This window comes from Ogataea philodendri, assembly GCF_020536065.1.
Source record: "Ogataea philodendri strain CBS6075 chromosome Unknown scaffold2, whole genome shotgun sequence".
Lineage (NCBI taxonomy): Eukaryota > Fungi > Ascomycota > Pichiomycetes > Pichiales > Pichiaceae > Ogataea > Ogataea philodendri.
In genome coordinates, this window is record NW_025764020.1 from 798,841 (window position 1) to 824,892 (window position 26,052).

The window sequence follows — 26,052 nt, forward strand, 5'->3', positions numbered from 1 at the left end:
CTTTATTTTTGCGTAGGAAAAATTTGTAACTAGGTCGATCGTCTCTTGAGATCTGGCGATTGAGATACACTTTCCAACATGACGACAATGTCCGACCATAATGAGCGATTCATGGAGACGTTTGCTCCGGAGAAAACTACTCCCATTGAGGAGCTGGAGATGAAAAGACAGCAGGTCATCATGGAGTACAACCAGAAAATTCTAAGCGAGCTTTTGCTGGAAAACTCGCTCCGACCGGTCAGACTAAACCATGTCACGATCCAAGGGTCTGGTTCGCAGTTCAGAGATACTTTTCTTGCTCGACAATTGAGACCTTTGTTGAAACATCCGCATGCATTCACACTCCAGTCGTTCCTACAGAATGTCGACGCTACAGCATATAATTTCACGAAAACCGGCTCGATGAACGAGGTTTCTTCGATGATAGATCCACATTCCTACCGATCACCGTTGTTGGGGAGGGACACTTTGGAATTGACCACATTAATCACAGTCAAGCCCGTGAAGAAATTATTTATGAATGTCGGAACGAATGTTGGAAACGGTGAAGGGGACGGATATCTGACACTACAATGGAGAAACATATTTGGAGGAGCAGAGTCTTTGACTTTTGATACTAACATGGCTTCCAACCAAATCGGTTCGAAAAACAGATCCCAGTATCTTTTAAATTACAGCATGCCCGTGTTCAACAGCCCAGATTATAAGTTCAGCACCATGTGTTACCATTCCTCACGATTCATAGACTATACAACATACCACGAACAGGGCGTGAGCGGAATCACAACTAAGCTGTCTACGAACTATCTTCCATTTGAAAAGAGGATCAACCAAGAGCTCTCTTTGGAGACCTTGATCAGATCCATCAAACTCGAACAATCCCCTAACGGGTACCGCAACAACTCATTGATAAACGACTATTTTCTATTCAACGCCGGAACTTCTCCTAAAACCAGCCTGGTCTATGCAATTTCGCATGATACCCGCAACCAGCCCATATTTCCAACGTCTGGTCACTTTGTCAAGTCGACTACAGAGTACTCGTTCCTGCCTGCCTCCAATTTCGTCAAAACCACCTTGCAGCTTTCCCAGGCATTGAAGCTGAACGAGTCCGCCGGTGTCAGTGTTGTGGCCAGAACAGGATTGATCAAGGCATTGGGAAGCTCGCTAGTTCACCCTATGGACAAGTTCCAGTCAGGAGGCCCTAATGACATTCGCGGATTCTGGAACTCCGGAATCGGGCCCAAACAGATGGGTCTGAGCATTGGAGGAGACGCATTCTGTGGACTTGGATTCAGTTTGTTCAACCGGGTGCCATTTTTGTCGAGCGAGTCCAATTTCAAGATTCATTCGTTTGTGAACGCAGGAAAGCTCATCAATCTTGATACTACAAAGGCAGATTGGGGCTACTCTAATGTTTTCAAACAGATGAATGTTTCTACAGGAATTGGACTGATGTACGCACATCCTGCTGCCAGATTTGAGCTGAACTTCACTCTCCCTGTTGCTATCCACCATGGAGACGAAGTGAGAAAGGGTATTCAATGGGGGATTGGACTATCCTTTTTGTAACAATTTGAATCATTAAAGCATTTATGAGGTCTATAGACCGACTTTTCTTTTCTCTTCAATGGAGCTTGCATGCAGTTTGATCACCTCTGGAACGATCAACGACTCGATGTCGACGTTGGCTTCTATTTGGTCAGAAGTGAGCTTGACCCATCTGTCGCTGTCCTTAGTGACAAATACCACCTCGCGTTTTCTGCTCTGCAACAAGTTTCCAATCACCAACTGGTGGTTGTATCTTTCCAAAGCACCTTTGGATTTCTTAATCAGGATCGAATTATCGGTCTCGAGCTTGAACGAGACAATCATCGAGATCGGAGCCCATGAATCGACCAGTCTACTCAAAAATTTAGGCACGGGCTCGAGATCAACAACCAATTTACCGCCCGACTCCTGGCTCTGGATCTTGTGTTCCGGAACACGCGAGGATGGAAGGAAAAAGTCGGACACCGCAGCTGCGAGGAAAAAAAGAGCGTCTGACCCTATAACAGACAGCTCCTGGGCGATCAGCTTCAATGTGAACAGGTATTGGTGGACAGTTGTGAATGGAACAAGAAGAAGCAGATTATTCTTCTGGGCGTGTCTGTACTTTCTAAGCACCACGAGCATCTCTTTCTGGAACTCGGCGTTGACTTCCACTTTCCCATTCTGGGACTCGGTCATGTAGTCAAGAAAGCAGTTGGTGGTATGGCTATAATGTCTGGAGTATGGTAAAAGCGAGAATTCTCTATGCAAAAACACCACTGCGTACCCGTTTTCCAAGAAATACTCTGCAGAAGTAGCACCTCTGGTTCCAGCACTGAAATTGTCGATGAAGCGCACCGTGTTGTTTTCCAGCGGCACAGTAGTACCTCCGGACGTGACCAGGACGATTTTACGTCTGGCCTGGTGGTGGAAGTTGATAAAGTCGGCCACGTCTCTCGAGATCTGCGATAGATACTGAGGAGGCTTGTGCAGTCTGAAATAGTTGTCCTCGTCGATTGGCTTGGCCGCTGGGAACTCGGGCAAACTTCTGTCAATGGCTGCCGTTGTGTCTGGCACAGAAGTGTGGACACGGTGGTGATCAGAGGACATTTTAATTGGGACTCGTATAATTCAATGACTATTTTTTTATCTAACTGATTCTCAACATTAATTTCCCATCAAAAAAATTGATGCATAATGACCACGGTGTTTTTGGATTTGAGTCTCGGTCCAAAGCCGTTGGGACGTGTGAAAATTGAGCTGTACACGGAGCAGCTACCTAGGACCACCGAAAACTTCCGCCAATTCTGTACAGGAGAGTACAAAGAACAGGGAAGACCCATAGGGTACAAGCAGAGCAAGTTCCACAGACTCGTGCCAGGGTTCATGTTACAAGGGGGCGACTTTGTGCGTGGGAATGGAACAGGAACGAAAACCATTTTTGGCCTGGACGCGTTCGAGGACGAGGCGTTTGTGTACAAGAACGAGCCGTTCACGGTTGCAATGGCCAACTCGGGGCCGGACACCAACGGGTGTCAGTTTTTCATCAATCTTGCTCCCAACCACTTCCTTGACGGCAAGCACGTAGTGTTTGGCCATGTGGTCGAAGGACAAGATATAATAGAGACCATTGAACGCGTATCTGTGGAGAATGAGAAACCGTTGATCGATGTCGTCATATCCAATTGTGGTGAAATGTAGTCGCGCAAAGACATGTCAATTACAAACAAGCGTGGCTCAGAAATTGTTCACTGTGCCCAGAGCATGGAATATTTTAACCTGCATCATCCAGCGGCTGACTTAGTTTAGCAAATTTGATATCGTTTTTCATGGAATCTGGAAACACCCTCGAACAAACTCCCGTTGGAGAGCCCTCGGCGTCTCCGCCAGCTCCCATGGAGACTCCTGTCACAAGCGCCGAGCCGGAAGAACAGCTGGTCTCGCCTGCAAGTGCAACTGAAGGAGGTCGAAAACTATCAGCTACCACTATTTATGTTGGAGGCATCCACCACTCGATCACAGAAACAGCGCTTAAGGGGCTGTTTTCGTCTTACGGCTCGTTTGTCCGTAGCATCAAGCTTTTGGCAGATAAGAACAGATCTGGGTTCAATTACTCGTTCATAGAGTTCGAGTCGCATTCGGCAGCACAAACCGCTTTTTCTTCGTTGAATGGCGCGGTTCTGGAAGGATACCCGCTCACAATTTCCTGGGCATTCAGAACGCAGCAGTCCAAGACCACCAGCTCGTACAACCTTTTTGTTGGCGACCTGTCGCCAGAAGTGGATGACGAATCTCTTTCGTCTGCGTTTGGCCATTTCCAATCGCTCATTCAGGCCAGTGTCATGTGGGACATGAAGAGCGGCTACTCCCGCGGATACGGCTTTGTTTCCTTTGCAAACCTCGACGACGCCACAAAGTGTCTGGAGACCATGTCGGGGGCGCCGATCTGTGGACGCCCGGTCAGACTGAACTGGGCAACGCGCAACGTGCCCCGCCACGAGAAAAATTTACAGCTCCCAAAACACTCTCTCCCCGTCAGCCCTACTTTCCTTCCCCAGACCTGGAACACTACGATATACCTGGGCAACCTACCGCGCTCCGTGAGCCAGAACGATCTTATCTTGCTTCTCCAGAACTTTGGGTATATCGTTGACTTCCAGCACCTTTCTGAAAAATCCTGCGCTTTCGTCAAGTATGACTCCCATGCGCACGCGGCCAGTGCTTTAATGCAATTGGCCAATATGGCGATCCAGGGCCGGCCATTGAAGTGTGGCTGGGGAAAGCAGAAAGTCGTTTACAGAAGACACTAATCGATAAGCATGTATTAAAATTAATTAAAAGGAATTATGACGTTTCAACTTATCTCTCGAGGAAACAGAAGCCTGCTCCTGCGGTGACACAGACTCACCCTCGGGAACATTGCCGCTGATCACGTCTGTGCCTTCAAACTGGGGGTCTCTATATCTAGGGTACGATGGCACAGACTCGTCATCGTCGAAATCCAGGGCTTCTTCATCTATATTGTCATTGCCGTGATGAAGCAAACTTCTTTTTAGTTCCCCGGCGGCAGCCGAGGCCTTGCGTCTCAAAAATGGAATGATATTGCTTGTGTCCAGCTCTTCGTTCCTCGTTGTATTGACACGCAGTAATGGTGCGTTTTGCGAAGACACAGACGTCAGATGAGGCTGCAGAGTCTGAGTTCTCCTCAAAGTATGATGCGCCTGCATATCGTCTCTCATCTTGATCTTGTCGGTCTCCAAAATTATGGCTCTGTCAATAGCGTATGGCAATCCTCTGTGGCGTCCTCTCACCATCATGACAATCAAGACAACCTTGGAAAGCGTATTGAACTGGCCACAAAATGAGGGAGTTGTGTTTGGGTACCCAAGACTCAATCCAACAGTACCATATGCCGACGTAATTTCGAAAAGAACGCTAAAAATGGTAAAATGAACGTCCCCATTGGTTAGCTTTCCTCCTTCAGAGATGCAAATAATGAACAAACCGAGGAAAAGGAACCAAAGATCAAAAGAAAGTTGCTTCCGCAAGTGTGTTCCAATAAAGGAAATGGTCTGCTGCTTTTTGTCGTCGTTCTCATTGTTATTCGCATCGTTGTCAAAGTAAACTCCAAGCGATTGTTCCTCATAAACATTGGTTCTTCTAATAGAAATGGCAAGAGGCATCACAGAGATATACATCATCACCAAATAACTCACCTGAACAGCAGGACTTAACTGAGATAGATCCACCACACTGAGTCCAGCAGTTCTCGTGGAAATAGCTTGGAAAAGTCCGTCCAGGACCCGATATCCTCGGTCGACTCCAGAAAGCACAGGCTTGTTGAAGTCCAAAATAATGAACAAGAGCCAATCAATACTGTTCAACACCACCAACACAAAGAATAGCCACCAGGTAGGGCCCGAAGGGAACAACAAAGTGAAGCATCTTCTGGGGTGCTCCATCAGAAAAGCAAGCGATTCTCTGAACAACGTCAGCGGTCTGGAAAACTTGTATAGAATCCAAATAATAAATCTGAGCATGATAGGGAAACCAGTGTTACCTGCAATGATCAAACACCCTCCAATAATCAAAGAATAAGCGTTCTCGCTAAACGAGTTCATCGAGTCAGGAGTAAGGGTTATTCCTAAGTCATTGAAACAGGTCTGTGGATACCAAAACCCCCACCAAACTGGCGCAACACCGTCCTCTCTCACAAGGTTCAAGTATCTCAGTTTCGTCGTGATGAAGGGGACGAAGAACACAATTCCCATTAAGTGGAAACCAACGTAGTAAAACACGAGAATTGCACTAAGTAGTTTCAAAGCACGGTACTCAACACCACCCAGCTCTTCCTTTTGTTGATCCGTAAGAGCCACAAAAGTGGAGTTTCTTCCGATTGTTGGAGTCCAAGACAAGTATTTGGGCTGTGTATTCCTGCTTGATCTTGAATAAAGACTGATGAGTCCATCATCCGACAGGTCTTCAGCACTGTCAACCGAAGATGTAAATGGGAGTGATCTGGATGCTGTAAATCTTCTTCCTATTCTGGTGAACCTGTTTGCCTTTTTCTTCATATTCTTGCGAAGCATCTTATCAAAAGTTGGCGACTTGACAATGTTTGTTACTTTCTTGTGGTTTTCTGGGTTCTTCTTGGTAGAGACATCAAAGGTATGGGCCCTCCTATCGATTTTAGTTCCATGCTGTTCAGTAGGTAACTTGACAACGTGCGATTGAGTCCTTCCAATGTGCCGGAAGCCACTTCCATCCTCTTCGTCGCTGAGGTGTTGATCATCGCTCAAATCACCAACGGAATGCAAGTCACCCTCATCAGCACTCAGATTTTCGTCCTCGCTTGCTTCTGCTTCTGCTTCCGGCTCTGGCACTAAAGGGGATGCAGATTCGTGTCGTGGTCGGTTCGCACTGCTTCTTGGAGGACGGACAGGATCCTCAAACTGAATAGCTCTTCCTCTCGGAGGATCTGCGGGATTTGCTTTCGGCTGTTCGGTTTGCATTTTTTCCATCTTTTTGAGCTTCTTGATCTGCTTCCGTTTCAGCTCCTTTTCATGACGGCTGATGTGGCCTGGTAGTTTGAATCCTGTGCGCTCCGCAGGCCCTTGGATCACTAATGCTGGTCCAGACTCATCGTCTGCCGTATCATTGTTTTTATTTTGCTGCATCATGGAAATGGACATGTACAAATCTCTTGGTTCAACGTCCTTTTCACGCCGTTTTTTTGGAGGTTTGGGGAGTTCCGCAAACTTGATATCCCTTGTATGTGGAACATACTCCTGTGGAATTTCTTCCTCCTCCTCCCCTTCTTCTTCTTCTGCTTCTTCTTCTTCTTCGTCGTCGCTCGGCTCGCTGTAATGGATTACGGGCACAGCCTGTTCATTACGAGACCTCGAGCCATCCAGATCGACCATCTCAATGTCATGACCTTTCTCATGGTTCTTCATCTCTGGTGAGCCACCAGAGCTTGAGGACGTTGGCACAAAATACTCATTTTCAAATACTTTATCCAACTTTTGCTCGTGGTCTTCTTCTTGCTGCTTTTGGTTTAGCTTGTTCAATCTTTCACCCAAGTCCTCGGAAGCATTATGAGTGTTGTAACCCTTCGTATGTGCGACTGTTGTGTTTGTACGGTTTGTTGTCAGTGTTCTGCTGTCCATAGTTTGTGTTCTAAACTGTGCCAGGGTTGCCGATCGTCTCATTTTGAAATTCTGCATGGATTTCTCTTTAATGTCATCAAAGGACTTTTCAAACCAAAACAGTCTGAGGAAAACAATGGCCGAATGGATGAAAATGGGGGTCGTCAACATGGACACAATATATATAGCCATTTGCTGGAACAGCGTAAGCTTGTTTGTATCGACTGTGTTCAGCCCAGCTTGTGTAGATGCACCGCATGCAAAAAACAAAGCATCTATGTATTTGATGTTCCGCTGTGGATAAATCAATATAGACCCTATAATGCACCAAAAGATGATATATGTGTAATGCGCAACCAGGAAGTTTGGTATTAGTCGGCGAACTATAGGCCCCAGTTTTTCTTGAACATAATAGATGCCTTTCCTCACCTTGAACCAAAATTGCTTGCTCCGTCGAAACTCATATTGAAACGATATGCTCCGTTTGGGCAATGATCGTGGTATTTGGGTTCTCATAATTCAGTTTCGCTGAAGTTTGTGCTATATTATCATGCTCTTGGACCCTTCCTAGTGTATTCTTCGGATTAAATTTACTTGTTTTAGTTTCAATTTTCTTCCCTTGAATTCTTTTTTTGCAGATCATTACATAATCAAATTAAAGATGTTTAATTGTCTGAGTGGTCTTGGCCCACATGCAAGATAGCCCTGGCCATGTCAATTTCTGAGGATGCAGATTCTTCCGTTCCGAGTCTTTCCCGGTGCTCTGATTTGCTTACTGCCGGATCGATAGGGATAGATCTGGAGTCCTTGTACCGTAGAGATGCCGGGTCGGCAGGTGTTGGGATATCCGGGTTCTCGTTTGGAGAATCGTAATTGAAATTAGACGGGGTTGGCGGGCGGAAGTGGGAAGGATACTCGGCAAAAGCGTTCGACTGATGAGAATCTTGGTGATGCCGATTCTGCCGTTGAACCATTTCAACGACGTCAGATATTCCTGAGCCAGCGAGGATCTCGTTAAACGAGCTCGACGAGTCCATGTTTGCACTCTGGTAGATGTGAGAGATATCTGGAAGTTGTTGAGATAAAGGAGGTGATTGGTTTTGTAAATACTGGTGCTGTTTTGGTGACTTGGTTTTAAGCTTGGGAGTAGGAACCTCGGATCGCTTTATAGATGCTCGAGTTGGGTCCTTGCAGTCAGGACAGGCCTTGACCACATGGGCCACCATCTCCTTGATTTTTGGCCAGTGGTACTTGTCACACAAATATGACGTAGTTTTGTTGATTCCGCCGTGCCCTTTTTCATGTGCCTCTCTTATAATACGTAATTGATCGTTTTGGTTGATGATAACTTCTTTCCCCTTCAAGTACAATTTCCCGCTCTCTACTGAATAATGTGAAGCCAATGCGCGCAAGCGGGACTTTTCCTGTCGGTCAGCGTCTTCTGGGTACTTCCTAGTGAGCAAGAATTGGCGAATTTTCTCGTACTTGGAATTCTGGTCAGTTTTCACTTCAGGTGGATCCAGTTCCCTTCCATATGTGATAGCGTCAATTAGGAAATCTTTGCTGCTTTTCAAAAGTCCACATCCTTTGACGCGTCCTATCTTCTTGAAATGTAGACCTTCCAAAACAGCCTTAGCGGGGGCGTTGGTCTCAAAAATCAATTCCATCATCGCGTATGTATAGCTTAATCTCGGGGCCCACGCAAGAAAACACTCCGCCAACGTCCGACCGATTCCCTTTTCTCGAATACCTGCGTTCACGAGAACGTTTGCTGTAGCAACGTGAGCGGATCGACCGGGATAACTTGCCTTGATGAAAAAGGTGCCAAGACATCTCTTGGCCCATTCTTTGTGAGACCACGAGAGATCCAGAGTTGAATGGTCTCCGAGGACCATGACAGCTGCGAACTGACCAAACCAATAATCGCGAAATTCGTCAATAGTTAGCGGCTCGAAGAAGGGCTGCGTATCACCTCGAGCTATTTCGTCATTGTATTCTTGCGTCAAGAAACGTAACAATTCGAAAGGCAAATCGTCAGGGGAGAAGATTGGATAGATAGTTGCTGTTGTTTCTTTGTCTTTCAACAAGACGGTGAGCCTCTTGATGTCGACCGAAACATTGTAATGAGGAACAAAGTGGCTATTAGATAAGATAACGTTATTGAATCCACCCATTTTGGGACTTACTCAGCCAGTGACAACTTTTACGCGACTAGAAAAAAAACTAGGCTGCTGTTTTTCAGCTTGCAGGGCGGGAACACCTGCCTGACAATAATTTTGCAGCGGCTTTTTTGGCCATTTCGAGACTTCCGATAACAATTTTCCATTTATGCACCTTTGATCTTTATCTTATATGATCTTCTCTTTGCATGCTTGTGAGGCATGCTTCTGAAAGCATGATAAGTGCTCCGATTGTTAGCGCTTAGATGGAAAACTCGATTTCATTGCTTTCGCGATTAAGAGCGCTGATTGTTTCCAATTTTAACTGATAAGATTGGGTGTCAGTTCGAGATAAGAAACGCACTATTCGTTTATATCTCAACAATTTTCCATCCAATTCAGCTTGTGGAATTTCCAATGGAAAACTACAACGCCAAGTCAGAAAAGCTTAAGACCAAGATCTCCACTCAGGCAGTGGAGGTCATCTCTCTATCTGAGTCTGAACAAAAACCTCAAGGTAGATTCATTTCGGATGGACACACGGTGCGTAAACTGCGTCGTCGTCACATCGACCTGATCAGTGTCGGTGGATCCATCGGTACTGCGCTTTTCGTTACCATTGGTTGGGCCTTGGCCACTGCTGGTCCAGGTAACCTTTTGGTGGCATTTATTCTCCATGCATTCTTAATGTATGTCGTCACCATCACCATCGGTGAGCTTGTCTGCTATCTTCCTGTTGATTCTCCATTTATCACACACGCTGGTCGTTTTGTTGATCCTGCTTTGGAGGTTGCTTTCGGTTACAACTTCTATTTAATGATGGCTCTCTATGTGCCTTTCGAGCTCACTTCTGTGAACAACATGATTCACTACTGGACGGAGGACTACTCCCCAGCAGCTACTCTGGTTCCAATGATTGCTGTCTACATCATTTTGAACGTGTTTGCAGTCAAATGGTATGGAGAATCCGAGTTCATCCTTTCATCTGGAAAAATTATCTTGGCTACTGGTTTGATGTTCTACACTTTCATCACCATGTTGGGAGGAAACCCTCAGCATGACAGATACGGTTTCAGAAATTTCGGAAGTTATGAGAACGCATTCCCAAAATATCTCGGAACAGGTGCCAGTGCTTTCTGGTCTGCTTACTGTAAAGCCATTTTCTCTATGGCTGCCCCAGAATACCTGGGAATGGTGGCAGGAGAGGCAGAGAACCCAAGAAAGACCATGGTGACGGCATTCAAGACCATCGTGTTCAGATTGCTGTTCTTCTTCGTCGGAGGTGCTTTGTGTGTTGGTATTGTTCTGAATCACAACGATCCAAAGCTTGCTAACGCTGTTGCTGAGGGAGCTTCGGGAGCCAACGTTTCCCCGTATGTTATCTCGATGCAAAACATGAGTATCAAAGTGCTGCCAGACATTGTGAACGTTTTGTGTATGCTGTCTTCCTTCTCTGCAGGAAACTCTTACATGTACTGCGGTACCAGATCTCTTTTTGCTCTGGCTAAGAGACGGCTGTCTTTGAAAATCTTCACTTACACAACCCGTGACGGTGTGCCATTTGTGTGTCTTGTTGTTTCCACTGCCTTCGCTTGTTTGTCGCTGTTGGAGCTTGATGGTAGAGGATCTACTGTGCTTAATTGGTTGATCAACCTCACCACTGGATCTCAGCTCATCAACTACTTCTACATGATGATTGTTTATCTCGGATTCTACAGAGCATGCAAGGCCCAAGGACTGGACAGAAGTACTCTGCCACTGCAAAGCATTTTGACCAAATGGCAGCCATATCCTGCAATCTACGGTGCTGTTTGCATGTTCATTGTGATAGCTTTCTTGGGTGTTTTCGCTTTCGTTCCGGAGTTCAACATTGACTCCTTCCTGTACTACTACCTGATTCTGTTCCTGAATATCGTGATTCTTGTTGGATGGAAGCTTATCATGAAATCCAAGATGGTTGACCCAGCTACTGCTGATTTGACCTCTGGTTTGGAAGAGATCGAGGAACACGAGGCCGAATACTATGAGAAGATGCAGAATATGAGATTCAAGCCAGATTCTAAATTTGGAAAGGTTATGGCTTGGCTATTATAATCGTCAATTCAATATATTTATTCTCGCTCGAAAATAAAAAACGTATCTTTTCTAAAGACAAATGGATCAGTGGTTGGAAACATCTTCCGGCAACCGGATCCATAAATCTTGCAAGATCAAAGGTCTGAATAGGATCGCTTTAGCCGGACAGGTGACGGTTTGCGAGGATTGTCATATAAACGCTGGAGACCACAGTATCAAGGTCGGCAAACGGTGTTACTTTGAGCCCCAGGTTTGCATTGATTCCACCAATGGCGATGTGAAGATTGGAACACTGACGCGAATAGGCTACGGAACCCAGGTTGATTCGAATTGCAATATTGGGAATCGTGTGTCAATTGGCAAAGGCTGCAAACTTGGAACAGGATCCATCATTAGAGATTGTTGTGTTATTGAAGACCAGGTGGAAGTACCCATTGGGTTCCTGATTCCGCCGTTTACGAGGGTAAGCAAGGAAAATGACAAACTAAAACTAAAAGAGCTGGCCGCTAGCTATAGGAAAATCAACGAAACCCAATTGCGCATTTTGGAGGTTGTTGGAGCTAGCGACACCTAAAAGAACGAAGTAGAATATTAAATTAATGTAATGCCGCGAGGTCGAAAATTTTTGTATCATTAATACTTTGTTCTTTCAATAATGTCGGTGGACTTCAACGCTTTGGCTCAACAATTCTGCAGCTTCTACTACGATCAGTTCGACAAGGACAGATCTCAGCTTGGAAACCTTTACGTAAGTTAATTTGCAGCAAATTTGGATGATTACTAACAGAATTAGAGGGACCACTCCATGTTGACTTTCGAGTCTTCTCAGATCCAGGGTGCTCGTAACATCATTGAGAAGCTTGTTGCTTTGGGATTCAACAAGGTTGCCCACAGAATCTCCACCTTGGATGCCCAACCAGCCTCCGAAAACGGAGACGTCTTGGTCATGGTTACCGGTGAATTATTGATCGACGAGGAACAAAACTCTCAAAGATACTCTCAGGTGTTCCACTTGATTCCTGACGCAGGCTCTTACTACGTTTTGAACGACATTTTCAGACTTAATTATGCTTAAATGTCCCGTGCTTAGCATGTTGCGATGCGCAGAATCAAACATGTGCAAATATGATCAAAGCGGTCTTGGACGGTTATTCTACACCATTAACTGTCTGTGGATCGCTCGCACTCTATTTCTCTCTGTATACATCATTATATATGCGTGTATGTCTGAGGATAACAATATAATGAATTATATTGCCAATCGCGAAGTAAAAATAATATGGATGTGCCAGCTGTTCCTACTCATGTACGTAATTTCACCCAATTCTAACCATTTAGAGACCCAAGAAAGAGCCTTCGGCTCCTTCTATCCCAACAACGCGTCCCAGAAAGTCTGAATCGCCCATTGCAGACGATCTGGACGTTCCAGTGATCCCTTCCTCCAGACCTAAGCGGAGGGAAACAGTAGACTCTGACAAAAAAGACTCATCTTCTGTGCCAGAGTTACAACCAGCTCCACAGATCCCAACAAGGAGACCACGCAAAATCAATTCTATCTCAAGCGAGTCCAGTCTTCCCGCCGAGCCTTCCCCTGATACCCCCACCTATCAGACTGTGTTGGAAATATATGACGAGCAAAGTCCAGAACAGCCACGCAAGGGACAAAAGGAAGGAAGCGAACCGGCTGCTTTCGAACCAGCAGATTCTGTTCATCCAAATCTTCCAATTGCTACGGAGTTGAAGGAGAATTCTGACGAGCCTGATCAAAAAGATGACCTAGGTCACACGAAGCCCGAATCAACCGTGTCTGACTTGAAATTTGAGTCTGTTGATGATATCGAGCCTGCTCTGGAAAAGTCTTCCGAGACCAAGAGTTTGGAACCAGAGTCTTTTTCGGAAAAAGTGAGCTCCATTTCAGATGTGTCAGAGCTGAGTCCCCTGGAGACTGAAAAAGCTGAGGAGGAACCAGCTGATTCTCCTGAACTCGAGCTCGCGAAAAAGGACGTCGATTCTAAATCACCAGAACCAGAAGAGGTCGAAGAGCTCAAAGAACAGCAACCTCAGGAATCTGAGGAACCTAAGCAGCTCGAGAAATCTCAAGAGCCTGAGCTCGAGCCTACAATTTCTGTCACCGAGGGTTCGGAAAAGGGAGAAACCGAGACAACAAAACAGCCAGTGGTGTCAGATTTCATCGAGCCCAGCGAACCTGCTGAGCCTACTGAGTCTGTGCATATTACTTCTGATGAGCCAACGAAAGTGTCGAGGTCAGTTGATTCTGAAATCGCTGAGACTCCAAACCCAGTAGAAAAGGTGACGCAAGAAACACCTTCTGTGATTCCCGAACCAGCATCCTCCAAGTCTGCGTCTCCTGCTCCACCGAGCGAGGCTACTTCGGGAAAATCTTCCGAAGTGAGTCAAAGCATATCAGCAAAATCCTCCACAGACTCGAACAAGCCTGTTGTTCCAAAGAAACCGTCTTCCAAGATTGCTGCATTCCAGCAGATGCTTGCTGAACGTCAGCAACAGGATATGGGCTTCTTCAAGCCAAAACCTCCTGTTCCAACTAAACGTCCCACAAGAAAGAATACGGAGGACGCTGAGGAGCAGCAGCATTCTGTTCCTGCTGCGGCCCCAAAACCAATGATGGGATTCCCTCTCCCTGGAATGGCGTTTCCAGGAATGCCTGGAATGCCTCTTCCTGGAATGGCTGCTTTCAGACAACCAGAAACAAACGAGAGCAATGAACAGGTTGCTGATGTTAGAAAAGGCAGGGTCAAGGGACCGCGTGGACGTAAGTTGCCTTCTACGGTGAAAGACAAGGTTGAAGTGAATGAAGAAAGTTTGGGAAACAAATTGGACCTCTTTGTGGCGCCATCATGGAGCCTAGATCTGAGAAAGAAGAAGCCTGAGCCCGAAGAAGAGAAGGAGTTCTTTGACGCCGTTGATGACTCTAACGAGTCTCCGGAACCGGCCGTTGATGAAACTCCTGTGAAGGAGATACATCAGGAACCACAAAATGACTACTTGGAGAAAGAAGAGACTACAGAAAAAGAAACCGAAACTGACCCAGAGCCCCAAGATAAGCCAGTCACAGAAACAGCTACCGAGCCAACTTTGGAGAAGACGGAGTCCATCAAGGAGCCTGTAAGCGAATCAGAGCCAACAGTTACCAATCTAGAAGGAGACGCCGAGTCGCTGACCAAAAAAGAATTTCTGGACGAGTCGGACTAAGTGCGAATTCAGATCCACCAGATGTTTTGGAATTTCACCGATCTAAAATTTTCCGTGTTTTCATGCAAGTTGAAGATAAATAAAAATATTTACATCTGAACTGAGATTTGCACATCATGAGACTCTCGCTCTTTTGGTTATCACTCGCTGGCGCTGTGTCTGCTGCCTTGCCAAGTATCAACGTTACAGGTAATGCATTTCTCAACTCCGAGACAGGAGAGAGATTCTACATCAGAGGTGTTGATTACCAACCGGGAGGATCGTCCAATTTGACGGACCCGCTTGGCGATGTTGAAAGTTGCTCCAGAGATATCCCATACTTCCAGGAGCTTGGCCTCAACACTATCAGAGTGTACTCCGTCGATAACACCTTGGATCACTCCGAGTGTATGCAGAAGCTGGATGATGCAGGAATTTACCTAATTCTTGATGTCACCACACCAGGAGCTTCGATTTCCAGAAGCAACCCAAACTGCTCTTACAACGCCGATTTCTTGCAAAGCATCTTTGCAACGGTTGATGCGTTTGCCGACTACGACAACGTTCTTGGTTTCTTCGCTGGTAACGAAGTCGTCAACGATGAGTCCGTCTTGGACACCGCTCCATACATCAAGGCAACCGTGAGAGACTTGAAAAAGTACATCAAGGCCAGGAACTACAGAAGCATCCCTGTTGGTTACTCTGCTGCTGATGTTTCCTCTGTCAGACTCGATCTTGCTCACTACCTCAACTGTGGTAATGACTCTACTGCGAGAGTCGACATGCTTGGTGTCAATGACTATTCTTGGTGTGGACACTCTTCTTTCACCCAATCGGGATACTCTCAAAAGGTGAAGTCATACACTGGTTACTCTGCTCCTATCTTCCTCTCCGAGTACGGATGCAACACTCAGGGTACCAGAGAGTTTTCTGAGGTTGCTTCGATCTACTCTACTCAGATGTCTTCTGTTTTCTCTGGTGGACTTGTTTACGAGTACTCTCAAGAAGCTGATAATTACGGATTGGTGGAGATCAACGGCGACTCTGTCACCACCTTGGACGACTTCAACAACCTCAAGGATATGTTGAACTCCACCACGGACCCGACTGGCGACGGAGGATATGTGACCACCAACACTGCATCCAGCTGTCCTACCGGCTGGGACTTTGACATTAATGTTCCAGATACCCCGTCGGACGCTTCATCGTTGTTCGAGAAGGGAGCTGGTGAAGGATCCGGATTCGACGCCGAGACCCAAGAATCCTGTGATGGCAGTTTTGACTACTCCGATGTTTCTAGCTCCGAAGTTGTTTCTAGCTCTACCAAGACGTCTGCCTCGTCTACCAAAACTTCAGCAACGACTTCCTCGTCGACCTCATCTGCTTCCCAGACTTCCTCTTCCTCGAAGGGCGAAGCTGCTCAGCTGAGCGTTGGAAGCTTAAGTTCCGTTTTGGTCCTGGTTTCTGTGCTTTTCTTATAAATGATTTCTGTATAGACAATTAAAAAAAATCGTAAAAAAAATTCAATTTTTATTTATTCAGGATCACACATGATAAAAGCAGGGTGTGCCTCAAAAGCGACTACTTTGTGTCAGTGCCGACACTATTCCGATGTCTTTAGATCGCTTCCCCGAATATCAAAGAAAAACAAAACCGCCAAGGCCATAGAAGAACTACGAAGCAAGATCAGGCTTCTTTCTGATAAAAGCTTTGCAGTCTATTCAGCAAGCCTGGACTCTGTGGCTCCATACGTTGCTCTGACGGATTATAGCTCGGATAAATCCCAAATTCCGGGACTTGCGCACAATCTGGAGTCTGTTTTGTTTTCGCCCGGAGTACACTATATGCAAGATCCTAGAACCAGAAGGTTTAACTTTAGTCCTACTCTGCAGCATATCCCCAGCATCGACGATTTCAGGTTTGATCTGATTGCAGGCTTTGTTCCTCCGGCAAGAGACGCAATAATGGAAAAGATTGCTTCTGAGATCAACCAAAATGTCGGCTCCCACGAGAAAATTAGATATTTTTCATCCACCTCGTCTATGACCAATACCCTGAAACAATTCCATATGCTTTTGAGCAATTTCCGGCCCTGTTTCACTAGACATCTGTCACAGGAGTTCCCGTCCACAACGTCTTTCACTAGAAACGCCAAATCGAGTGCCTTTTCTGTGGTGGCTCCCAAAGGTGACGGTTATTTCTCGGTCGACTCCGACAGATCAACAGATACAGAGATTGCTCTGTCGCTTCTTGGTCACGAGCTTGAGCTGATGCTGACTGTGGAGCCGCAGGAGTTTGCCAAATACCTCAAATCCTCGCCTGTGAGCGCCGAAGCAGGAAACGCAGAAAACAGCTACCAGTATGCCAAGATGGGCAACTTTCTGATGCGGTCGCAGTCGGACGCTAGAAACAGCGATCTGCCGGGCACGGGTATTTTTGACCTCAAGGCTCGGGCGGTCTGTGCAGTGAGACACGACATAAACTTCAACAACTACCAATTAACGAACTACGAGATCACCAGGTCGACCGGTCTGTACGAGAGTTTCGAGCGCGAAATCTTCGACTTGGTCAGAACAGGCATGTGGAAGTACAGCATGCAGGCGCGTATCGGAAATATGGACGGCATTTTCGTCGCATTCCATAACATGAGACGGTTTTTTGGGTTCCAGTACATGCCAACCACAGAGCTCGACCACATCTTCCACGGGTTCGACTTGGAGGAGCGTGAGAGTGCAGACTACAACGACGTGGTGGAAGATATTGGCAACCATTGGCAGACCAAGCGAGAGGCCCTGTCTTCGTTTATGGCCGACTTCGAGTTCAAAGTCTCGATGCAGATGTGGCAGAAAGTGTTGGACAAAATCATCAAGGAGACCAAAGGACAGCCATTCCGTCTGATAACCAAGTGTGTTCCCGACGCGTTTGGTCCGCGGGTCGAGTTCATTGCCACGGTTGTGGATAACGAGATGCTCAGAAAACTTGGTAGCTTGGCCGACGAAATCACTGACCTGGACAAGGAGGACCTTGCAGCTTCGCAAGGCGAAGAGCTACCGATGGAAAGGATTATTCGGATGGCTGAGTCTCGGTCTGTTCAACACGCCGAGATGCTCAAGCTGAACAAGGATATCATCGACTCGACAATCCACGACGAGAATAAATGTGTCATGTTCAGACTGACCACCGAACACTTTTTCAACAAGAAGCTGTTCCGCGGCAAATACCCAACTCCTCCATTGGAGATACTGGACGATCCTGTCAATAATAGCTGGACCGTTGATTATTCCATCAGACGAGTGTATGATAAACGGAAGATCAAAACAGCTTACAACTACTATGTTCTCGAAGCAGCCATGAACCTGAAAGACCGCCCAGGAAACCGGGACATTGCTGAACAGGCGTACATGGATGAGAACGCGTCGCATCTACAACGGCTTCTGAGAGCATACAGCGCCAAGTCTCAGAAGAGAAAGGAAATTTATGGTGTCTGACTTATAAATTATACATACTTTGCAATCAAAAAGCCTGTCATTTATATAACCACCAAAAACTTGCCCTTGTCGCAGAAGGACTCGGAGGTCCACAGAGCTGCGTCCGAGGAAATCTCAGAGCCTGGCTCGTACGAGGAATGGCTGAGGTTCTGCGAGGTCTTAGGAATCACCTTGAGTTTCTGGTCAACTGCCGGGTCGTTGAATTCATCAATTCTCGGAACGATGAGCTTCTTCAGGTTCGACAGCGGGATGTTCTCGGGAACCACAATGGCGAAAATGTCGTCCTTATAGTAGAACTTGAGCTTGATCTTGCTGACGGACTCGGAGTTTGGCTCAATTGGGGTGATCGAGGTGCCGTTTGAAGGATGATGTATTCCATTGGCTGTGGAGTTGGAGGGGATTCTCGCCGACGACGAGGACGATGATACCAGCGACTGGCTCCGAGGCTGGGACTGCATGTGTACACTGTTGGATCTGTTATTAATGGAGTTGGTTCTCTCGTAATGCGATAACCGATCTTGTTGGTATTGCGAGTTTCTTGTGCTATGATGATGGTGGGTATCTGGAGATTCGCTCTTATTGAGAATCACCATGTTTGGTGGGTTTCTCAGGGGCTGGATAGGAATTTTTTGCACGGCATCAAGACTCGTGAACTCTTGGTCTCCTTCAAAAATGTCAAAGAATGAATTGACTAGTGTACTCCTGGAAATGTAGTCGGGTAGCTGGATCAGACCTTTCAGGTACAAGTCCAGATCAACCAGTCTTTTGTGGCAAAGACTCTCGCTGACCTCCATCAATGGTCCTGGTATGAATGGGATGATTCTCTCCTTTTTGTCTTTATTGTCAAATTTTCCACCTTCTTTAGGCCAAGTACTCAAAACATTTTGGTGGAAATTGAAGAAATCCTCGTAGTAGCGGCACAAACTTCTGGTGATTCCATTGTTAAACAGCACTCTAACCAAATACCAGTACTTGCCATTTGTGCAGGAGAATGACTCGATATTCACGTCAACAGTGTAAACGGACGATGTCTCCTGCGCACGGAATTTGCCCGAAGATGATGATCTCGAAAGACTTTCCTTGTGAGCAGCAACACCAACCGTTCTTGCGCTTGCCTTGTGTCGGTTCTTGATAGCCTTCCACTCCTCGATTGTGGGTATTTTTTCTCTGTCAATGATTTCTTTGGAAGATCCACTGTATGGGACTTTGGAGGTGATATCGAACAACTGCACATAACTCACAGGGACAAGACCAGGCTCGCCGATTTTGTCAAAGAATTTTCCGATGAACCACTCGTATTCATGATGTGCGCAAATGATGATGCTATCGCCAGCTGACACGTCAAGCTCATCTTGTCTTTCAGCTTTGAAATCATAGAGTAAACGGCCATATAACGACGGCTGGGGAGCCACTCTCTTGTTTGCGGACATTGTTGGTGAGTAGCTGTTACCAACTTTTGGACTTCCGCTAGCGAGAGAGGTGGGGCTCTCCGCAGACGGTTTGTGTGTTTTGTCAAAGAATTTGAAATAGGATGCAGGGACCCGTCCCTGAATATTTCTCACGGGATCGTGAGCAGTGACCCAAGGATCGTTAGACGTCACCTGCTGTGTGACATAAAAAAACTCCCCTGTCTTGAAACTCAGTTCCCCAGGCTGTTGAGCAATGTAAGTCCGTAAGGCCTGGATAACCTTGGTTGGTGCGCTGATGCTCCCTTGTCGACTTGAATTTGATCCACCACCAACGGATATGGTCGACGATGTCGACGAAACTCTTCCTGTGGGTGTTTTGTCCTTTCGGTCTTTGTCCCTGGAACTTCTTTTGAAAAACGATGACATTCTTCCTGTTAATCTCTCAAAGGTTTTAAATTCGAAACACTTGTTCTAAAGAGATTTGAAAAATTGTAGCTCAATAAATGTCGATCTTTCTGCTTTATTAAAGTCTTGTTTTAGTTGTAGACGATGTTCTAGATTAATTATTATGGATTGGACACGAAAATTCAAGCCTGTTACACAGATTCTCCATACTAATTATTCTATTAAGTATAGTATTGTTGGCATAAAAAAAAACCAAAACAGGAAATCAGACGAACGAGAATTATATGCGACTGTAGACGCGTCGTAAAGAAAAAAACTATATATCATAAGCTCAGTCTAGTTAAAGAGTCATTAATTTTCCATAGAACCTCATCCCAAGAGTCATCCTGTAGCTTGCTTTTCCTGTATATTTCCAAGATCGTCTTGGAGGAAACGCCCTTGCTCACCTCAGAGTTCACCACCAAAAGAAAGTCGTAGATTGCCGTGAGCTTCAGCAATTCGAACTCGTCTTGAGGTAAATCGGCCACCGTGACCTTGGAGTCGGAAAGTTTGATCGCGTTAAGCAGCTTGAGGTCTGGTAATTCCAAAATATCGCCAACATCCTCGAAATCGTCCTCCTCGGGCTTTGGTTGCTCGTACAACGATTCACTCGACGCATCCGACATAGACTTCTCCGTGTTCGAGAAGTCGGTGTTCGAGCCGTTCGATCCACTTGGTCTCCGTGCCTCGTTCAGTCCTTGCAAATAATCCAGCCCAATTGCACCTCCAGGGTGTCTATCTCCAAATCGTTTCCTGCGTATTTCCAAATCTTTAATATGAAGCTCCGATAGAGCGATACTCACACCGTCAAGCAGAGTCAAACACAAGGTTGTAGAGATCGTTGGCGCATTGAGTCCGTACAAATTCTTTTCCGACAGATTGGAAGGCAATTCCGCGTAAAACAGGCCTTTGACTTTCGGATTCTTCGACAGGGCCGAAACTTTGGCACAGGTGACCAGGACGACCGGAACAGAAGCGGGAACGTACTCCAGCAAGGTAGTCAGTTCGGGAGAGTTTCCGGATGCGGAAATAATGACCAAAGAGTCGTTGTGGTCGTCTCTGATCATTCCCAAATCTCCATGCAACGCCTCCGAAGGGTGTAGCAGTGCTGAATGAACACTCAAAGAATTGAGAGTCGCCACGGTCTTGCTAGCAATCTTGAACGACTTCCCAATACCACTAACAACCACCTTGCCCCCGAGATTCAGGGAATTGTTCAGGTGTCGGAGAGAGACTTTCATCTGTTCTTGCGACCACTTGGAATTTCGATACTGGCCAACAAGGTAGGAGATTGCCCGGTTCTGGCTAGAAAGGACGGATTCCACCCTCCTGACCGCCTCCTCCAAAAATGGCGACGACTCGTCCTCGATATGGAATGAGAGCTCCGAGCCTCGTCTTATCATAGTAGCATGAATAATTTGAGAAAATTAGCACAAAGGTGTGGCTTTGATTTTTTTCCTCGGATTTCAAACTTCTTTTGAACGTGGTGTAATTTTGCTCTTAATGATCTTCACAGGACAATCGGACTCACCAAAGATCTTCCTGATATCTGCCTGATAATCTGAACTGTTTTAATTCTTTTGCAGCTTCGATTTCACTTGCACCCCCTTGACGTATTAGCAGTTCTCTCATTAGTCGATTCATGCTGCTCGATAATTTGACAGAGTTTCCACAAACGTAGATATAAGCACCCTGAGTAATTAATGCATACACCTGAATAGCATGTTCGCGTACTTTTTCCTGCACGTAAATTTTGTGTGAAGGGTCAGCTCTTGAGTAGGCGAGTTGCACTTCAAGACTCGAGCCCAATTGTTTCTGGTACTGAGCAATATCGTCCGAGTACAATGCATCGTTTTCGTCTCTGCAACCGAAGAAAAGGAGATTTTTTCCAACGGCTCCAGATTTGGATTGGGCAATGCGTTCCTGGATGAAGCCCCTGAACGGAGCTATTCCTGTTCCCGCACAGATCATAATGATAGGACGATCTTTTCTCACTGGCGGTTTGAAATTGGACCTTCTGATGTATAATGGGAGTTTGATCGAAGAGTCCGGATTTAAGTACAAGTTGGAAGACTTGAAACAAGCTTCCTCAATGAAGTTTGAACACACACCGTAAAATGCGTCGTTATCGATCGTTTCTCGTTCACATTTCACGCTTATATGTGCTTGGTTCTCGTACATCAAATTTGACGATGCAACGGAATAGAACCGTGGTTGCAACTTACCCAACGATTCAAGCAATAATGAAAATGGTACATCTGGCCATGGCTGGCCACTAGAAACGTCTAGAAGCAGTCTGTAAAGGGTTTGCTTCCGCTTGATCACTTTTTTAACAAACTGTTCCCGTGATGCCAGTAATTCCAGCTTTTCTCTGGCCTCTTTCGAAGGTGAAAACTTGCTAATTTGTTGGATGATTTCACTGGAAACCGGAGAATTGATGCTCAGATAGTGGCGTGCAATGGCCACATAAGTGGTAGGTGTGACAAACCAGAGAGGTGTAGAAGAGCGCACTTGAACAATTTCGTCCTTGCGGTCAAGCAGACCAAAAGCGAAAAGAAACTGCTCCACATCTGCTATTCTGTTTGTCGGATAAATTCCAATGTGATCTCCTGTTTGATACCGTAATCTAGATCCCTCGAGATCGAGTTCACAATGAAACTGGCATCTTTCGCCACTGGTGAATATTCTGCAGCTTCGTATTGGTGCCATGAAAGGCTTGGCCATATGGAACGGAGGCCTATCCAAGAAATCCAGGTCACGTAATGAAGCCACAAGTTGTCCATCTGTGTGTTTTCTGGCAGAGACGGGTTGTATTTGATATAATGGAGTATACTGGTCTTCTTTTATCACTTTCCAGTTGCATTCACTGCCCATGTTAACCAAAAACTTGCTTTTCCATGACACAAAATCTTCATACAGTTCTCCTTTTTCATCATTCCCCTCTCCATAGGGAGCCACCAAATGAGCGCCGAGATCTAGCAAGCACGTTTTGTAATTTCTTGCAGCTCCCTGGTATGCATCGTATGCTGTGTTTCCTAGTCCAAATATTCCAAACCTCAATCTGGACAACAATTGGTTGTGCTCTGGCTCTCGACATAGATCAGAAATGTACCGGAACGTCTTCATTGCATTGTCGCTCGGATCGCCGTCACCATTTGTTGATACGAGCAAAATAAGCAAATGCTCCTTGTCTGAGCTGCTTATAGCTGTAAAGTCGTAGTTGTCAATGGTGGTGACTGTCGCAGACTTATCAAACCTGTCTGCGACATCTTTAGCCAGCTGATGGGCAAGCTTCTCAGCTGTTCCGGTTTGAGAACCGTATAGAACTCCAAACTCTGTGACATCTGGGCTCGTGTCAGCAGCAAATTTCGGGTCGTTTGTAGATTCGGGTGACATATCTTTTAAAGTTTTACCATTAGTCTATTCGAAGAACCTTTTTGTATGATCTAAATATCATGGCAGTGCTATTACATTATTAAAGTAGCTCTATATCGTTAGTTTTTAGCGAAAAACTTCTGGTCCTGTGTAACAGCCTCTTTGAAAGCGTCTTTATCATCGGCAAATTCGAGCAAGTAGTCCAGCTCGAGTTCGTGGACCTGTCTGCCAAGCATCACGACAGAATGAAGGGGCTCTCCGGCATCATACTCGGCGAGCTCTTTCAAGGTAGCAGCTTTGAAAGTTTGGGTTGGAGATCCAAGACGGGAAACAGCAACACATGGAGTTGCAGGCGTGTATGCACCCTCTTGTCTTTTCTCTTCAATCTCCAAGAGCTGCTGGCAACAGGTGGCCACGGACATGTATCTTGGAGGCTCGTAGACGACTCTACCCTTCATAAGCTCATTGATATTTGGCTCCTTCACCTTGATATCGAGTAGCAGAAGAGTGTGCAGTCCGATCCTTCTGTTTTCCATCACCTTGTCATAGAAAGAATCTGGTCTCCAGTTTTCGGTAAAGAAGACGATCGAAACAGTTTGTCCAAAAGTGTAAAGTTGCAGTCCACAGGCTCCAACAGCGTTCATCACCGAGGCATTGTGAATAGCTTCCACCTTGATGTTCAACTCGCGGGCTCTGATCACCAGGTCTGTGTGGGTTGTGGCTCCAAAAACATCCCCAACAACCAAAAAAGCAACGTCATCCTCCTGTGCGTTCTCGAGAATGGTATCGGATCCACTCTCAACCAACTCTCTATCTGCAAGAATCACCTCTCTTCCATAGAAGCTTTCCAGAGATGACTTGTCTGCGGCCATGAGGATCGAAGTGTAAGCCTCCAAGTAGACACGCTTACATTTCTTCACGGTCTCCAGTCCTCTGACTGTGATATCCTTTTCGTGAGAGAGTCCTAATCCAATAAGATACAACATATCTGCAATTTGGGTTTTTGAAATATTTTTCTCCTATTTTTTTAAATAAATAATCAGGGCTGTGTCAGAATATTGATAATTAATTTATCAATGTCTGAATCAACGCCGCTTCTTCCAACCCAAGGCTCTTCGTCCAAGCGCTCCAAATGGAGAGCTTTGCGATTAGACGTTTATATTCCGATCATCATTATTTGCACATTTTTCCTCACTGCTGCTATCACATTCACCGCCAGAGTCAAGCCGCAACTGGGGGATTTGGTGGCACAGGGCACGAGGTTTGAAAGCGACGAGGTCAAGTTCCTAGGAGTCGACGATGACTCCGGTCTAATTTTGCAGGTTAAGGGTACGAACTTTAACAACTACACGCAGATTGAAGACCCTGTTGGTAGATTTTACTTTAAGGTTGCGGGTTTTACTGTGCGCAAGCTTAATTTGGCTGTGGACGAATTGAATCTGGTCGTGTTTGACGAATCTAAGGGTGATTACAAGAACTTGGGAGTGGCAGAGATCGCACCGTTTCCGGTGAAGATCACCGACAAGACAGAGTCGCACCTTTCGTTGTACATGAAGGTGTTCCCGAAGGCAGACGGTGTCTTGGGAGTTATCAAGCGAGTTCTTCTTTCCCACGATGCTAAATTGAGGCTCAAGGGAGATGCAAATGTGAAAGTGCTTGTCTTAAACGGGTACATTCCTGTTTCCAATTTGGTGATTCCATTAGATCTACTTATTAATTAACCTGGTGGCAACTGGGAAGCATCGACAACGTCAGAAGCGTCCTTAGTTGGGTCAGTTCCGTCCTCAGACGAGAACGCCTCAAGAGGAGTCCTTGGCAGAGCCACCATACCTGATCTGGCGATCTCCAAGATGCCGAACGGTTGCACAAGAGCGATATAAGCAGAGATTCTGCTTGGTTTAGCACATAGTTCCACAATACAGTTTCTGTCCGACACGTCCACCACTTTTCCGCCAAATTGTTTGGTCAACTTAGTAATGGCATCCAAATGCTCGTACTTCTGTCTCAAAGCCTGAGATGGAGGCAGGTTGTTTGGATGGAAACGTGACTCTTTCAGGTCTTCTGGGATCTCGTCGACCTGCTCGTTGTGGTGTGCGATCAGTTCCTGAAAGTACTCGGATCCCAATAGCGAGACTCTGGCCAACAGAAGCTCTCTCTTAATGATCTCCGAGTGAGTGTAGTCCAGGACAGCGTACACAGGAACCAGGTCCTCGATCTGTCTTCTTGCCTGCTCGATGACTGCATCTTGACCGTCCAGAACAATCGTCATCCGACTCAAGTCCTTGACCTCGGTGTTACAGACAACCAATGAGTCAATGTTGAAGCCTCTTGCTGCCAAGGTTCCCGACACCAGAGACAGCACACCGGGCTCGTTTTGAACCAAGCAGTTCAGCACATGTTGTGTCTTTGGAGCCTTGGAAGGCAGAGGAGTCTCGTAGATGATGGAAGAAACAGCTGCACCAGCAGACCAGTTTGGAGCATCCAACGTTGGTAGGTGCGGTCTTTTCTTGTTTCTGTGTAGGTTTTTGTATGCCAATGCAGACGTCGACGAGCTGTTGTTTCTCGTCAGCGTCAGCATGCGGCCAACTGCCGACCGGCCAATTTTAGAGGTCAACATTCCAAGTTGTTATTATGAAGAATGATTCACTTTTTTATTTTCCAATTCCGTCACCGGAGCGGAAAAATTTGGTGCTTCTTTTTTACGGTACAGTTG

The 26,052-nt window shown here is 46.1% G+C and overlaps 24 protein-coding genes across 24 annotated transcripts; 12 read left to right on the forward strand and 12 right to left on the reverse strand.

Annotated features, from left to right (window-relative positions):
• Positions 1-78: 78 nt before the first annotated feature.
• On the forward strand, positions 79-1,572 carry OGAPHI_004235 (uncharacterized protein; the record flags this gene model as incomplete). The annotated part of the gene is made up of 1 exon (XM_046205291.1): positions 79-1,572. The coding sequence occupies one exon, from the start codon at positions 79-81 to the stop codon at positions 1,570-1,572; it is 1,494 nt and encodes a 497-aa protein (XP_046061250.1).
• On the reverse strand, positions 1,195-1,518 carry OGAPHI_004236 (uncharacterized protein; the record flags this gene model as incomplete). Its single annotated transcript, XM_046205292.1, has 1 exon — positions 1,195-1,518. One exon carries the CDS (start codon positions 1,516-1,518, stop codon positions 1,195-1,197), a length of 324 nt encoding a protein of 107 aa, XP_046061251.1.
• A 30-nt stretch (positions 1,573-1,602) lies between the features above and the next one.
• Positions 1,603-2,640, reverse strand: OGAPHI_004237 (uncharacterized protein; the record flags this gene model as incomplete). The annotated part of the gene is made up of 1 exon (XM_046205293.1): positions 1,603-2,640. The coding sequence occupies one exon, from the start codon at positions 2,638-2,640 to the stop codon at positions 1,603-1,605; it is 1,038 nt and encodes a 345-aa protein (XP_046061252.1).
• On the forward strand, positions 1,631-2,233 carry OGAPHI_004238 (uncharacterized protein; the record flags this gene model as incomplete). The annotated part of the gene is made up of 1 exon (XM_046205295.1): positions 1,631-2,233. The coding sequence occupies one exon, from the start codon at positions 1,631-1,633 to the stop codon at positions 2,231-2,233; it is 603 nt and encodes a 200-aa protein (XP_046061253.1).
• An 87-nt stretch (positions 2,641-2,727) lies between the features above and the next one.
• OGAPHI_004239 (uncharacterized protein) lies at positions 2,728-3,231 on the forward strand (the record flags this gene model as incomplete). The annotated part of the gene is made up of 1 exon (XM_046205296.1): positions 2,728-3,231. One exon carries the CDS (start codon positions 2,728-2,730, stop codon positions 3,229-3,231), a length of 504 nt encoding a protein of 167 aa, XP_046061254.1.
• Positions 3,232-3,359: 128 nt separating this feature from the next.
• OGAPHI_004240 (uncharacterized protein) lies at positions 3,360-4,340 on the forward strand (the record flags this gene model as incomplete). Its single annotated transcript, XM_046205297.1, has 1 exon — positions 3,360-4,340. The coding sequence occupies one exon, from the start codon at positions 3,360-3,362 to the stop codon at positions 4,338-4,340; it is 981 nt and encodes a 326-aa protein (XP_046061255.1).
• Positions 3,641-4,235, reverse strand: OGAPHI_004241 (uncharacterized protein; the record flags this gene model as incomplete). Its single annotated transcript, XM_046205298.1, has 2 exons — positions 3,641-3,854; positions 4,123-4,235. The coding sequence occupies 2 exons, from the start codon at positions 4,233-4,235 to the stop codon at positions 3,641-3,643; spliced, it is 327 nt and encodes a 108-aa protein (XP_046061256.1).
• Positions 4,341-4,364: 24 nt separating the features above from the next.
• On the reverse strand, positions 4,365-7,694 carry OGAPHI_004242 (uncharacterized protein; the record flags this gene model as incomplete). The annotated part of the gene is made up of 1 exon (XM_046205299.1): positions 4,365-7,694. One exon carries the CDS (start codon positions 7,692-7,694, stop codon positions 4,365-4,367), a length of 3,330 nt encoding a protein of 1,109 aa, XP_046061257.1.
• Positions 7,695-7,843: 149 nt separating this feature from the next.
• On the reverse strand, positions 7,844-9,352 carry OGAPHI_004243 (uncharacterized protein; the record flags this gene model as incomplete). Its single annotated transcript, XM_046205300.1, has 1 exon — positions 7,844-9,352. One exon carries the CDS (start codon positions 9,350-9,352, stop codon positions 7,844-7,846), a length of 1,509 nt encoding a protein of 502 aa, XP_046061258.1.
• A 402-nt stretch (positions 9,353-9,754) lies between these two features.
• Positions 9,755-11,431, forward strand: OGAPHI_004244 (uncharacterized protein; the record flags this gene model as incomplete). The annotated part of the gene is made up of 1 exon (XM_046205301.1): positions 9,755-11,431. One exon carries the CDS (start codon positions 9,755-9,757, stop codon positions 11,429-11,431), a length of 1,677 nt encoding a protein of 558 aa, XP_046061259.1.
• On the reverse strand, positions 10,319-11,806 carry OGAPHI_004245 (uncharacterized protein; the record flags this gene model as incomplete). Its single annotated transcript, XM_046205302.1, has 2 exons — positions 10,319-11,396; positions 11,724-11,806. 2 exons carry the CDS (start codon positions 11,804-11,806, stop codon positions 10,319-10,321), a joined length of 1,161 nt encoding a protein of 386 aa, XP_046061260.1.
• Positions 11,493-11,987, forward strand: OGAPHI_004246 (uncharacterized protein; the record flags this gene model as incomplete). The annotated part of the gene is made up of 1 exon (XM_046205303.1): positions 11,493-11,987. The coding sequence occupies one exon, from the start codon at positions 11,493-11,495 to the stop codon at positions 11,985-11,987; it is 495 nt and encodes a 164-aa protein (XP_046061261.1).
• Positions 11,988-12,068: 81 nt separating this feature from the next.
• OGAPHI_004247 (uncharacterized protein) lies at positions 12,069-12,488 on the forward strand (the record flags this gene model as incomplete). Its single annotated transcript, XM_046205304.1, has 2 exons — positions 12,069-12,161; positions 12,234-12,488. The coding sequence occupies 2 exons, from the start codon at positions 12,069-12,071 to the stop codon at positions 12,486-12,488; spliced, it is 348 nt and encodes a 115-aa protein (XP_046061262.1).
• Positions 12,489-12,636: 148 nt separating this feature from the next.
• Positions 12,637-14,644, forward strand: OGAPHI_004248 (uncharacterized protein; the record flags this gene model as incomplete). The annotated part of the gene is made up of 2 exons (XM_046205306.1): positions 12,637-12,681; positions 12,761-14,644. The coding sequence occupies 2 exons, from the start codon at positions 12,637-12,639 to the stop codon at positions 14,642-14,644; spliced, it is 1,929 nt and encodes a 642-aa protein (XP_046061263.1).
• A 116-nt stretch (positions 14,645-14,760) lies between these two features.
• OGAPHI_004249 (uncharacterized protein) lies at positions 14,761-16,104 on the forward strand (the record flags this gene model as incomplete). The annotated part of the gene is made up of 1 exon (XM_046205307.1): positions 14,761-16,104. The coding sequence occupies one exon, from the start codon at positions 14,761-14,763 to the stop codon at positions 16,102-16,104; it is 1,344 nt and encodes a 447-aa protein (XP_046061264.1).
• On the reverse strand, positions 15,064-16,003 carry OGAPHI_004250 (uncharacterized protein; the record flags this gene model as incomplete). The annotated part of the gene is made up of 3 exons (XM_046205308.1): positions 15,064-15,464; positions 15,543-15,823; positions 15,969-16,003. 3 exons carry the CDS (start codon positions 16,001-16,003, stop codon positions 15,064-15,066), a joined length of 717 nt encoding a protein of 238 aa, XP_046061265.1.
• Positions 16,105-16,173: 69 nt separating the features above from the next.
• Positions 16,174-18,111, forward strand: OGAPHI_004251 (uncharacterized protein; the record flags this gene model as incomplete). Its single annotated transcript, XM_046205309.1, has 1 exon — positions 16,174-18,111. The coding sequence occupies one exon, from the start codon at positions 16,174-16,176 to the stop codon at positions 18,109-18,111; it is 1,938 nt and encodes a 645-aa protein (XP_046061266.1).
• Positions 18,112-18,152: 41 nt separating this feature from the next.
• OGAPHI_004252 (uncharacterized protein) lies at positions 18,153-19,946 on the reverse strand (the record flags this gene model as incomplete). Its single annotated transcript, XM_046205310.1, has 1 exon — positions 18,153-19,946. One exon carries the CDS (start codon positions 19,944-19,946, stop codon positions 18,153-18,155), a length of 1,794 nt encoding a protein of 597 aa, XP_046061267.1.
• OGAPHI_004253 (uncharacterized protein) lies at positions 18,533-19,106 on the forward strand (the record flags this gene model as incomplete). The annotated part of the gene is made up of 2 exons (XM_046205311.1): positions 18,533-18,571; positions 18,843-19,106. 2 exons carry the CDS (start codon positions 18,533-18,535, stop codon positions 19,104-19,106), a joined length of 303 nt encoding a protein of 100 aa, XP_046061268.1.
• Positions 19,947-20,248: 302 nt separating the features above from the next.
• OGAPHI_004254 (uncharacterized protein) lies at positions 20,249-21,367 on the reverse strand (the record flags this gene model as incomplete). The annotated part of the gene is made up of 1 exon (XM_046205312.1): positions 20,249-21,367. The coding sequence occupies one exon, from the start codon at positions 21,365-21,367 to the stop codon at positions 20,249-20,251; it is 1,119 nt and encodes a 372-aa protein (XP_046061269.1).
• Positions 21,368-21,491: 124 nt separating this feature from the next.
• Positions 21,492-23,360, reverse strand: OGAPHI_004255 (uncharacterized protein; the record flags this gene model as incomplete). Its single annotated transcript, XM_046205313.1, has 1 exon — positions 21,492-23,360. The coding sequence occupies one exon, from the start codon at positions 23,358-23,360 to the stop codon at positions 21,492-21,494; it is 1,869 nt and encodes a 622-aa protein (XP_046061270.1).
• Positions 23,361-23,458: 98 nt separating this feature from the next.
• OGAPHI_004256 (uncharacterized protein) lies at positions 23,459-24,325 on the reverse strand (the record flags this gene model as incomplete). The annotated part of the gene is made up of 1 exon (XM_046205314.1): positions 23,459-24,325. The coding sequence occupies one exon, from the start codon at positions 24,323-24,325 to the stop codon at positions 23,459-23,461; it is 867 nt and encodes a 288-aa protein (XP_046061271.1).
• Positions 24,326-24,415: 90 nt separating this feature from the next.
• On the forward strand, positions 24,416-25,060 carry OGAPHI_004257 (uncharacterized protein; the record flags this gene model as incomplete). The annotated part of the gene is made up of 1 exon (XM_046205315.1): positions 24,416-25,060. One exon carries the CDS (start codon positions 24,416-24,418, stop codon positions 25,058-25,060), a length of 645 nt encoding a protein of 214 aa, XP_046061272.1.
• Positions 25,057-25,956, reverse strand: OGAPHI_004258 (uncharacterized protein; the record flags this gene model as incomplete). The annotated part of the gene is made up of 1 exon (XM_046205317.1): positions 25,057-25,956. One exon carries the CDS (start codon positions 25,954-25,956, stop codon positions 25,057-25,059), a length of 900 nt encoding a protein of 299 aa, XP_046061273.1.
• Between the last annotated feature and the right edge of the window lie 96 nt (positions 25,957-26,052).